Here is a 13400-nt window from a genome sequence, read left to right as displayed (position 1 = left end):
TATCTCCTGTCCACAACAAGGCACCCAGTTACTTATGGAATGACATGAAATTTCACAAATGCTAGGCCATCACCTAAACATGTCCACAACAAGGTACACTGTTTCTTATGGAATAACATGAAATTTCACATATGCTAGGCCATCACCCAAACATGTTCACAACAAGGTACCCAGTTTCTTATAGAATGACATGAAATTTCACATATGCTAGGCCATCACCTAAACATGTCCACAACAAGGCACACAGTTTCTTATGGAATGACATGAAATTTCACATATGCTATGCCATCACCCAAACATGTCCACAACAAGGCACCCAGTTTCTTATGGAATGACATGAAATTTCACATATGCTAGGCCATCACCCAAACATGTCCACAACAAGGCACCCAGTTTCTTATGGAATGACATGAAATTTCACATATGCTAGGCCATCACCTAAACATGTCCACAACAAGGCACACAGTTACTTATGGAACGACATGAAACTTCACATATGCTATGCCATCACCCAAACATGTCCACAACAAGGCACCCAGTTTCTTATGGAATGACATGAAATTTCACATGTGCTAGGCCATCACCCAAACATGTCCACAACAAGGCACACAGTTACTTATGGAACGACATGAAATTTCACATATGCTATGCCATCACCCAAACATGTCCACAACAAGGCACACAGTTACTTATGGAACGACATGAAATTTCACATATGCTATGCCATTACCCAAACATGTCCACAACAAGGCACCCAGTTTCTTATGGAATGACATGAAATTTCACATATGCTAGGCCATCACCCAAACATGTCCACAACAAGGCACCCAGTTTCTTATGGAATGACATGAAATTTCACATATGCTAGGCCATCACCCAAACATGTCCACAACAAGGCACCCATTTTCTTATGTAAAGGACATGAAATTTCACATATGCTAAGCCATCACCAAAACATGTCCACAACAAGGCACACAGTTTCTTATGGAATGACATGAAATTTCACATATGCTAGGCCATCACCCAAACATGTCCACAACAAGGCACCCAGTTTCTTATGGAATGACATGAAATTTCACATGTGCTAGGCCATCACCCAAACATGTTCATAGTGATAAATCGCTTTGCAGCCATATTTTCTTTTGAGTGGTAGCCTATTTTATCTATCCTAATGCAGTGTATGATGCAATCTTGTTAACAAAACAAGTCCAGTAGTACAACTAAAAAGGTTTCTTCCTTGCTCTGGATTATCATTAGTAATTTCCCAAAATCAGCATAGATATCTTCAGAGTTGTGAAATTTTCAGCAATAACACCATGGTGTGATATTGTCAAAAAATTTCGAACTCTGAAGATATTTATGCTCTCAGTATGGGAAATTGCTAATGATTAAGTCCAACAGTTTTTGATGGATTGCCTTGTAACTTGGTTAATATTATGGACATCACCTGAAGACGTGCGTATCAAAAAATCATACTGCTCCCACAACTGTGTTGGAGTTATAGCCAGTGATCTTGATTCATAATGCTACATGACACAATCTCGGTGCATCTTGTAACTGGTCTTGCTGATTTTTATGGATGAGTGTGAAACTTGGGTCATATACTAAAGATGCACATGATGACAAATCTTTTGCTTCCATGATTTCTGAAAGAGTTATTGTGCTTTTTGACCTAAAGCTGGACATAATGTCTGATAAAATGTTGTGAATACAAGTAGCCTTGCACTGTTTAGGAGACTGCTACAAAATCCATCACATATTATGGTTATGATAAGAAGACATGCATCGTAACACAAACATTGTACTAATCCTATTTTCAGGCGATTTATATGCTTTCTTTGTACTATAGATTTGCTCCATCATGGGGTAGGAGTGGGATTTGAGATTTATTTGCTTGAGCAAATTGCTCACCATTTCTCCAGTTTTTCTTGCAAATGATTCAGTTTCAATGGGGGTTTTTTTTCTATCTATTTATCTATCTGTCTCATGCAATTACAAGAACAAAGCATATCATTCATTTTATAGCAAGACAGTTCCCACTTATCTGCTATTTATATTTCAACAGTAAATAACATACAAGTGTTAACTAATTTTAAATTTGCTAATAGTATGCTCATTATTGATAATCAAAATAAACTACCCTGCATTTTGCACACAAAAACACCCAACTAATTTGATAATAAGATTTGGTGATGCCACACAAAAGTGGCCACTAATGATAAACAAAATTTATCAATGATACTAAAGCTATAACGGCCATAAAGAATTTTCATGAATTCAACTGCTTATGATTGAAATTCTGTGAAATATATTGTAGGAATACTGGATGTAGATTGACACCATTTTCATTTAGGCCTAATTAGATATTATTAAAAGCCTTTAATATGACCATCCATTTTGATGGAGCAGTGATAACAAGATTTTCAAGTTTATATCACCAACTTGGCCATAATGGAGGTCAGACAGGCACCATACTAATTTATAACCAGCTAGATATCATAAGGAGTCTTCTGGTAAAAACTTGGTCAATAAGACTTTTGATAGAAAAGTAGAAATAAGATTTTAAAGATGACTGCCATGATGGCTATATTGGACATTAAATCAAAACTATTTTCATTTGGGACCAGCTAGACATCATAAGTAGTCTTTAAGTGAAAACCCAATGGGGATATGACCATCTAATCAGATGTAGCAAAAACATGATTTCAATGATGGATACTGTGTCAGTCATATTACATATCCAAGCAGCAATGTTTTCATTGTTCGTGAACAAGACATTATAAGAAATCTTCTTGAGAAAACTTCAGATCAATATGACCTTCTGTTCAGAAAGAGTTTCAATAACAAGATGTTCAAGATGGCTGCAATGGTATGAGCACCCATATTAGATGAGACTGGCAACAATTACATTTAGAACCAACAACGCACCATAAGAAGTCTTTTAGAGAAAATCACATGTGAATTTGACATTCAGGTGAGGTAGAAATAAGATTTTCAAGATGGCTACCAAACTGGATGTCAGATCAGCGCTATTATCATTTAGGACTAATGAAACATTAAAAGATGTCTTTTAGTGAAAAGTTCATGTCAATATGAATCGTCATTCATAAGAAGTAGTGATAACAAAATTATCAAAATGGCTTCCAAAGTTGCAATCAGCACCATTTTTATTCAGGACCAACTAGACATCATGAGATCATGAGAAGTGTTCTGGTGAAAACTAGATACCATGAAAAGTCCCTCTGGTTAGAAGCACATGTCGATATGACTTCCCTTTCTGGAAAAGTAGTGCTAACAAGATTCTAAAGATGGCCACTGTTTTGCTCTGCACCATTTTTATTTATATTCAACAATGGCATGAATGTGCATGTAAAGTTTCATGACAATCCTCAAAGCAGTTTAAGAGTAGTTCTAACAAAGTTGTGATAACACCATTAAAACCAAAATATTAGCGAGGACCCAGAACAGACCAATCAGACAATGACATGAATGTGCATGTGAAGTTTCAAGACAATCCTCAAAGTAGTTTAGGTGGAATAGTTCTAACAAACTAACGGACAAATAGATGACAGATCATCCTACAAGTGTTTTCTTCTGGTCTATGACCATTTAAACCAAATATTAGTGAGACCCTTGATATAATATAGCTGCTGTGGAAAACAAATTTCAGGAATGAATAGCTAAAAATGTGAATTCTACATGATTCTAAAATATTTCTCATGGCCCAGAGGGGCCCATTTGACCAGTGAGGATTCCAAAAGCTATGTCTAGATTTGTTGACACTAATCCAGGGATGCAAAAATCTGTTATCATGGGAAAACTCAGGACAAGATAAAACTTCAGTAACTTAAATAGAATTATGCATAAATGAAAAAATCTGAACTGTTGGTACTGTAATAATTTCCTTAAAATCTCAATTCTGTGCAAGTAGCAAGTTTCCCATATTTGGTGCTCTGGCTGCAAGAGCTTCAAAGTCCCATTAAAAGTCAATGCAGCAATTAGGGGATTGCCTCTTCCAATAGTTCTCACGAACTGTACAACTGAGTACAAACATACTGATAATGCCATGTCTTAATTTTGCCATAGCTTTTATGTATGCAGAAACAATTGCATAGACATAGTTTGAAAAACTCCTAAGAATTAAACTCTGCCCAAATTGATCTTTTTAACAACATTTCTCTAAATTAGTACACACAATACACACACACATACACACACACACACACATATATATATATATATATATATATATATATATATATATATATATATATATATATATATATATATATATATATATATGAAGATTATTTATATTCCTCAAAGGACTGGGCTGTTTAGAACATCATAACGAAGAAATGTCATATCCAAATTCATCATTCCAATATATATACCCAGTCCGTTGTAAATGGGGCTCCATTGGACATAAGTGTGCGGACTTCATCTGTGTCTCCTCTCTTGGCTGCATCCAGCAACCGTTTTCCAAGGTCCACCAAAGACATCTTACTGTCTGTATCTTACTTCATTCATTAGGAATACCTGGAAAAGAAAGTGGTAGCAATGTAATGAGAGCGACTTATTACAACATCATGCAAAAATGCCACACTTTTAGCAATTTTCTCCTGAAAATTGTTTTCTTATTTGGTCTAGTTTACTCCCCAAATTTATAAGCATATGCCCCATTCAGAATAAACATAGAAAATCCCTGCTTTTCTCTTCTTGTCTTGTTAGATAACTTGCTTCAATAGTATTTGTCTTAATACAGAAGCTTCGGGTGGCCAAGTGATCTATGGTGCTTACCATTACAGATCTCTCACATCTCACCTCTGCCCTCATGAGTTCTAGTCTCAGCTCTGCTAACATGGGTAGGTGAGATGGCTTGCCAGTAGTATCACATGAATCAGCTGTTCGTTCCATGTTTTTTTCCAGGTTATTCATTTATCAAATATACTGGTCATTATATATAGCCTACGTGCTGAAAACAGCGCTGAACCCAAACAACCAAACATTAAACATTAGTCAAATCTGTAAACAAGACCACCTGGGGGACATCAACTGTAAACAAGACTGCCCGGGGGATGTCAAATCTGTAAACAAGACCACCTGGGGGACCACCCAAAAATAGCTTTTACAAGCAGTCAGTTTTTATCTTTAGGAAAAATGTACAAATGTGACTAACAGAATTAGGCATTCACACACTAGTTGTCCTTATAAACAGGTGGTCACTATAACTTTACTGTAAAACGTTTTCCCCATTTCAGGTAGATTTTTGTCCTTTTATTCCAGTTAATTAACTTTTAAAATTTTTTAAATAAAAATATTTATTCCTAAATCAGCCAGGTGAGAATCTACTGCATCTAAAGGCAAAGTGAATTCTGAAAACCCTTAATCTTTTTATTTGAACTTCTGAAGAACCTCTATTTCCCTTCTATCAAAGAATGATATCCTTGCCACCATTCACAACCAACCACAGCAAAAAAAAGAAAACAAAAGCCCCTCTTTCATCCTGATGGACATTATAAATTCTGTTGTTTTCTGATTTTTAATTATTTTCTCGCATCTTTAAACATGGCATTACTTGTACACAGGTCTTCTTTAAAGTCATACTTCAGTAAACATGGTGAGACATAACGGTAAGTCTAATTTAGTTTGCATTGTGTTACTTCTGTAAAATGGTGAGACATATAGGCAGGTCTTATTTCATTTTATAATCCCACTTTTCAAAATATGGTGAGACATACATAACCTATACATATTATTTAACTGTAGTCTCACTTCTGTAATTATGCAGAGACATACATCTAGCTCTAATTTAATGTAAACATGCTGAGAACGGTGAAATATACATGTAGATCAAATTTAATTTTCAAACTGCCTCATTTCTGTAAACATTGTAAATGTAACTTGTGTAAATATAATGAGACATACAAGTATGTTCATTTAATTGCATGGTCTCACTTCTGTAAAGATGGTGAGACATGCCTGTAGGTCTTATTTAACTGCATTGTCTGGCTTCTGTAAACATGGCGAGTCATAAATGTGGGTCTTATTTAACCATATAGTCTCACTTTTGTAAACAGGGTGAGACATATCTATATTATCTTACTTCTGTAAGTATGGTGAGACATAGATGTACATCAAACTTAATTGTATTGGCTTATTTCTGGAGAGCCACTTCTGTAATTACTATATGCTGAGAATGTATATGTCTAACCTAACTGCATTTTCTCACCTCTGAAAGCAAGCTGAGGAATACCTATGGGTATTATTTAATTATACTGTCTGACCTCTGTAAGTATGGTAAGACAAACATCTGTATCACTTCCAATGGAAATAAATGCAGCACATGTGGCATCTAGATCTGTGCATCATCTTGAAATCAGAGATGAGATATGTATCATGATAATTAGTAAATGAATGACACTGAGTTCAAGTCCCAATGAGATCCAAAACTGAAGACAATGATGTGTCTGTTATGGTCTGTGAAGTGCTAATCTGTCAACAGTCTCTTGTTGAATCACAGAAATTTTATTCCAGGTTTAAATTTAGTATAAGTTTCAATGAATGTCTTCATCCAAGAATTTTGTCAGAGCACTTTCGTATTTCCAGAGAAAATAATCACTTGCATTCAATATTTTGAAGAAAATAAAATTCAGCCCAAATTGGACACAACATAATACAACTTAAAGTGCTAAATGTTAAAGCACAACTGGTAAAATCTTCACAATCACAAGATAATATAGTTCTCTGCTTGACCTCAGGTCACATTAGCATTTTCTAATAACAACCACTACCTAATGGAAAATAACCTTCTAGAATGGTCTAATTAGCCTTGTTTGCTTACAACACAATAACCAATAAAATTCATGTGGGAATCTCCAAAACTCTGACCCTGATCAACATATTTACCACTTCTTATTTCCCTGAATAATAATTTGGTTAATAAACTCAGACACATAGAGTTATAATAAAGCTATTATTAGTTGTTTACATAAATGAAATTACTTTTAAAGAAATAAAAAGTCAATCAGATCAAGCAGAAATCAACTCAATTTTGGACAAGGTCAAGTCCAGCAAAAAATGTTACATTACAATAACATGTAATGAAATTTTAAAAAAATTAAAACTAACAGACAAACAATTTAAATTAAAAATACATAACACTGCAGAGTAAACATTCCTTAAAAGAATGTAATACTTTTATTGGTACCCAATAAATAATGCACATATATCAACTTGAGTTATGAAAATGTTAATTTGGAGCTCCTTTAAACTGATGGAAATAAATTTGTGCACTCCAACGGGAATGCTATTTCCAAATCCCTAAATTTTTCAATTTTTCTCACTCTGGATATGAAAATCTCTGATCAAATTACTGAAATGATGCAATTATAACACAAATCTGAATTATCTTGTCCACTTATTCAAAATCACCAAGTCCATAATTATTTTCAAACAAAGGTCTCACACACTACAGTCCAAAATAAAATGTGTTCAGAATTTCAATATTGGACCATCTTCCTTATAACAAATGAGTGTTGAAACCATCTGTTATTCTTGAACAATATGACTGCCAACACATGTGGCAATTATACTGGTGTATATGGATTTAGACTTTTGGAAAACATCTCATGTTTATATAACCATCAATTCAAGAGAGTTTGTGACAAATTTTTTTTCAATATCTTCATTGTGGCAAGTGGCAACCATATATAAAGTCAGATTGGCAATGCACCTTTTTTATTCAGGACCAACTAGATATTGTAATTAGTCTTCTGCTGAAAACCCTTGTCAACATGACTTTCCGTTTAGAAGGACTATCAATGACAAGATTTTCAAGATGACCACCGTTTCATTTAGTGTCAACTAGACAGCATATAAAGTCTTCGGTCAAAATGCTGAAGGAGCAGTGATACGACTTTCAAGATGGACACAATGGCCGCCAGCCATATCTGACATCAGATCGTGATAAGACTTTCAAGATGGACACAATGGCAGCCAGCCATATCTGACATCAGATCGTGATAAAACTTTCAAGATGGACACAATGGCAGCCAGCCATATCTGACATCAGATCAGCAGTCAAGGCCAGTTAGATAACATAAGCAATCTTCCAGTGAAAACCTCATACTGATACATCTTTATTCAAGGCCAGTTAGATAACACAAGCAGTCTTCCAGTGAAAACCTCATACCGATACATCTTTATTCAAGGCCAGTTAGATAACGCAAGCAGTCTTCCAGTGAAAACCTCATACTGATACATCTTTATTCAAGGCCAGTTAGATAACACAAGCAGTCTTCCAGTGAAAACTCATACCGATACATCTTTATTCAAGGCCAGTTAGATAACACAAGCAGTCTTCCAGTGAAAACCTCATACTGATACATCTTTATTCAAGGCCAGTTAGATAACACAAGCAGTCTTCCAGTGAAAACCTCATACTGATACATCTTTATTCAAGGCCAGTTAGATAACACAAGCAGTCTTCCAGTGAAAACCTCATACCGATACATCTTTATTCAAGGCCAGTTAGATAACACAAGCAGTCTTCCAGTGAAAACCTCATACTGATACATCTTTATTCAAGGCCAGTTAGATAATACAAGCAGTCTTCCAGTGAAAACCTCATACTGATACATCTTTCCCCTGAAGAGTAGTAACTAAACAATACAATGATTTTCAAGATTGGTAGCTGTCATGTCAGATTAACACTGTTTTCAATGAGGACCAACTAGAACCTGTAAGTTTTTCAATGTCAACCCCATGTTGATATGACCATCCTTTCAGTTGGGGTGGTAATGTCAAGATTTCGAATATGGCCATTGTGATGCCATATTGGCTGTCCATGTGGAACCATTTTCATTCAAGACCAGCTAGACATGATGGCAAGTCTTCTGGTGAAACCCCATGCCTATGCAACTTTCAATTCAGAAGGAAAACCAAAAAACAAGATTTTCAATATGGCTCTTGTTGTGGCCATACTGGACATCAGATCTGCACCATTTTTTGTTACAAACATCTAGACATTATAAAACGTCTCTCAGCACCCCCCCCAACATGATTAATACATTTGCCAGAAGGTCACTATTTTGTGCCATCTGTGAACTGTTTTCATTAAGGATACTATGAAAAAAGTTTTCTTAGTTAAGCCCAAAATGAAGTATTTTCCACAACAACTCAGAATACTTGATAATAGTTTTTACTGTTTACTTTAACTTCTGCTCAAATTTTAACAGAACAACCACTTCACCCATCCAAACACTTTAGAAGATGAGGTGTAATCTGGAATACAGACTGCCTCATTACTCAGATGATTTGATAAATGATAATTATGTTATCAAGATTCAATTAAAAACAAACGTTAACTTCCATATCCAGCTTAGCTGAATCTGTCCTGGTATTTAAATTTCCTTATTTATCAATTGTACATGATATCCAAAAGTTACAAAAAGTTTTTGATGATTACAGTATTAAATCAAAATTGAGCCTACTGCAAAACTACCCCATTAACCAAATGCAAAAGTATGCAAATTCAGTCACCTAGAATTTACAGACTTTTTCTGGATTTTCTCTTACAATGTTCGTGAAAAGTTAAGATATACTTATGGTAGTCATTTAACATTAATGCCTAAACCGAAATATTACTCTTCATATAAATGCATCGCATGTAGAAAACTATTTGAAAATCGTTTTACCTGGCACTATGAATGTTTAATATCGCACAAAAACCTTTTGACCCCCCCACCACCACCTCACCAACCCTCTAAACAATACTAAGTGATCCGAGATCACAAACATTTATGCTAGGCAATTTTCCAATACATCAATGTCAATTTACTTTAGACATAACAATGGTGACTTAATGCAGTAACGGAACATTGTGAGTAGCTTTTTGCCAGAGATCACATGCTCACTTTTAAAAGACTTTTGTATACTAGGCTTGAAATTTATTCTAATCCACAGTAAACAACTTTGCCAACAGATCACAAATACCCCAGCCATCACTAATTGAATGCAGGTAGCTATCAGTATAGTTAACAAGTAGTCTTATATCAGTTGCATAAAAAAAAACACAATTCAACATTCCCTTCAATGGTTAACTGATCTGTTTATGGTGCTAACCAAGTACCTACCAACATCCTTAATGAGATACAATAAATGCTCATGGTGCAAATGGACAAATGTTAAACCCCTCCTCCTCCTATAAAGAAAATTAGCATTTTTACTGTTGAAACAGTTTTCATGCACATCAATATTAAAACAGTCTATTCAATCCTGACTGTTGAATAATCTTTACCTTAAATGTCATAAAAAATGCATTCAGACTAGAATTATTCATCACTATGGAGTTTTACAGTGGCAGCCTGGGACAAAACTGGGTCAAGGAAAAAGCATTGCACACACATCAAAACAAATATCAGGGTACTACGAATTTGTTTCCAACATATTCTGCTTTCACTGTGACATCATAGTATGCAATATTCGATCTGGTTTGGACTGGATCAAATATTTAGGTTCATCTGGTCCAAAAATGTCCAGTTACCAGAATTTAACATTAGAATTTACCACATGTACTTCTAGGGGCATTTAAATTGTTATGTATTTTTTATTTGCTTTGTGTGTTTGCTTTTGTCCATGATTATATGTTATATAATAATAATAATGAGGACTTTGTATAGCACCTAATCTTTAGAAGCTCAAAGCGCTTTACAACATTAGACAATGCCTATAAGATAAAAAAACATATAATGATATGATTACAAAAACAAACACCATGAAATTAGAAAACATTAAAAAAACATGCTGAGAATATTTAAGGTAGGAAACATTATTAGGTCTTTAAGTTTGTTCTTGCAGTCAAAATAAGTGAGTTTTGAGAGCGCTCTTGAATGTGATCACTGTGTCTTTGTGTCTAAGTTCAGTGGGCAATTCATTCCACATTGCTGGGTCCTGGTATGCAAAAGAATGCTGTCTATTTAATTTGTATTGTGTGATTGGCCTTTATCCATAATTGAGGGTAGGTGCTGGGCCAACATATCTAATGTGATTTGGGGTAAACATGTTTATTTAGGTCCGAGTTCTAGATACAGCCTTAATTCTGACCTCAGAATTTTCTAGAAATGATTTCTATTTACAATTTGATAGAAACTTCCATTACGAAGAAAGAGTAGTAGGGACCTATATCAGATTGTTTAATGGAAATGAACTTGTGACACTTGTCCTTATTCTCAAATCATGTTTTTATATTAAGGCAGATTATATTAGAATTATTCATACCTATCTTAGCGTCCAAAGTTGGATCAGTCTTATTGTTGTATTCAGTTTTAATCCGAGAAGATTTGTTTAAAAGATTCACTGGAATTACAAAGTGCTCATTATTTTCAGACAAATTCATTATTTTTTAATTACTGTGAATCCATTCAAGTACACTTTGGATTATATAATTGTGATACATCAAGACTATTAGCACATAAACACTATTCCAGGCTACCGGCACATAAGCACATTCAAAGTTGGAATTCATTCAAAACTGGATTCATTTGGAATACTCTGTGATTATTAGGACTATTTGGGATTTAATTCACAACAAGGTGTGTGTGTGTGTGTGTGTGTGATTAGGATTTTTAACATAGCTTTAAAAAAATATTTAGTCATATTGCTACGATGTCTGCAGTGTGGCAGTTTATAGTGATGTCTAGCATTAAAGCATCATGCCACAGACACGTAGCATGATGTCTCACCCAGTCACATTATCCTGATACCAGGCTGACCAGTCCTAACACTAACCTCTTAATGCTGAGCACCATACGAGGCAACTGTTAGTACCATTTTTGTAAGTCTTTGGCATGATGCGGCCAGGGTTCAAAACCATGACCTCCCACTTCCGAAGTGGACGCTCTAACCACTAGGCCACCGGAGTGGTGCTCACAACAAGGTAAGCTCTTCTTCAAATTTTCACTTTGTAATCAAGGGAAATAAATTATTTCTCAAGTTTTACAAAACTTTTTGGTTTTCACTCTTTTCTGTTACTTAGTGTAAAACCATACAATGCTAAGAAAATCTGATAGCCAGACACCTTGGGTCATTTTAATTTTAGACAGGGCCCATTCTGTATTCTAAGTGAGATGCCTGCAATGCTTGTCAAAAATATGTTATCTGCTGAAGAAACTTTTAATCATGCCGATGAAATGTGTAAATGTATTTTCAAGATGTTGACAAACCTGCCATAAAACATGCAATCTAAATCAGATCAGCACTGTCCTATGTGAAACTGAGATCTGATTTTAATCAAACTGAAGCATCACATATCATGCTAAAAATATGATTTTGTACTCCCAAACCCCATGATGCGGTTGTGTTTAAGAGTAAACAATTCTCAGTAATCTTCAAAAATACAACAACAAAAACAAAACACACCACTTTCATTATAGGCACATTAGAATGTATAAACGGAAGTCATGATTGGAGAAGGCAGTTTAAATAGTGGCAACTGAAGTAAAAAAGAGAACAGGTATAAACCAGCAATTTCATATATTACTTTATTGGTTGACAATAGCTAGTGAGATGTGTTTGAAGCCTGCAATGGGTGAGCCCACTGTGCTAATTTGCATTGGTAGGATCAGAAAGTAGAACCCACTAGGGGTCATCCATTTAGTACATATGCAAAAAACTGGCAAAGGTTTACCCCTTCTCCCTCCCTGTACACATGCATACTTTTTTACATCCCCCACTTGCATATGTAGGCTTGATGCAACCCCCAACCCCCCAGTCTATAGAATGGCCTATATTTAACCCACGCAGAAACGATCAAGGATTAATAATATTAAGGTGTTCAATAAAACAGATAGTCCATTGATGTTGAATGTCTGGCTGCATCAAAGAAATAAGCTGTGTAACTTTAAAATGTTTGTCCAGTGTCCACTAAAATTCAAACGCCTACTGAACCTAGTTGAGCAGGTCATGTATTAGACAAATTATTGAGGTTTCACCCACCCCCATTTCCTATGCATGTGTACATTATTAGTAGACACCCCCATATACAAGTGTATGCATTTGGGTTAACCCCCCTCACCCATCCATGCATATATACTAAATGGATGGTCCCCTGTAGGTAAATGAAAGAGATGCTAGATGCATGCAGAGCACAAATTACTTATCATTACCTTAAATGAGAATGTTTATGTCATATGTATTATACCTTTGACAAGTTTGTGAACAGTGGCAACATTTCTTTGAAGTTGAATTTCACTGCATATATAGAACGCAGAGCATGATCGTTTCAGTTGTCAGAATAGTGTTCAAGTGTAATTCATTTTTAAAGCTGATTTAGGAAGCATTTAGCTATCAGCAAAGCCCCACAAAACTAAATTCCAGAACTCTTGGTTGATGGAGATTTA

At 35.2% G+C, this 13400-nt stretch overlaps 1 protein-coding gene across 4 annotated transcripts in view; it reads right to left on the bottom strand.

The window, feature by feature from the left end:
* Window positions 1-13400, bottom strand: part of LOC149793220 (uncharacterized) — a 56441-nt gene that overhangs the window by 39139 nt on the left and 3902 nt on the right. For all 4 annotated transcript variants that reach the window (XM_089967185.1, XM_089967186.1, XM_089967187.1 and 1 more), the window contains exon 2: window positions 4395-4539. In XM_089967185.1, coding sequence (XP_089823311.1) covers window positions 4395-4502 — 108 coding nt within the window. In that variant the 5' untranslated portion in view covers window positions 4503-4539. The remainder of the gene's footprint in view (window positions 1-4394; window positions 4540-13400) is intronic.

The sequence above is a fragment of the Sinohyriopsis cumingii genome, chromosome 8 (genome assembly GCF_028554795.1).
Source record: "Sinohyriopsis cumingii isolate HCF-2022 chromosome 8, ASM2855479v2, whole genome shotgun sequence".
Taxonomy (NCBI): Eukaryota; Metazoa; Mollusca; class Bivalvia; order Unionida; family Unionidae; genus Sinohyriopsis; species Sinohyriopsis cumingii.
This window is presented reverse-complemented; position numbering and strand designations above follow the sequence as displayed.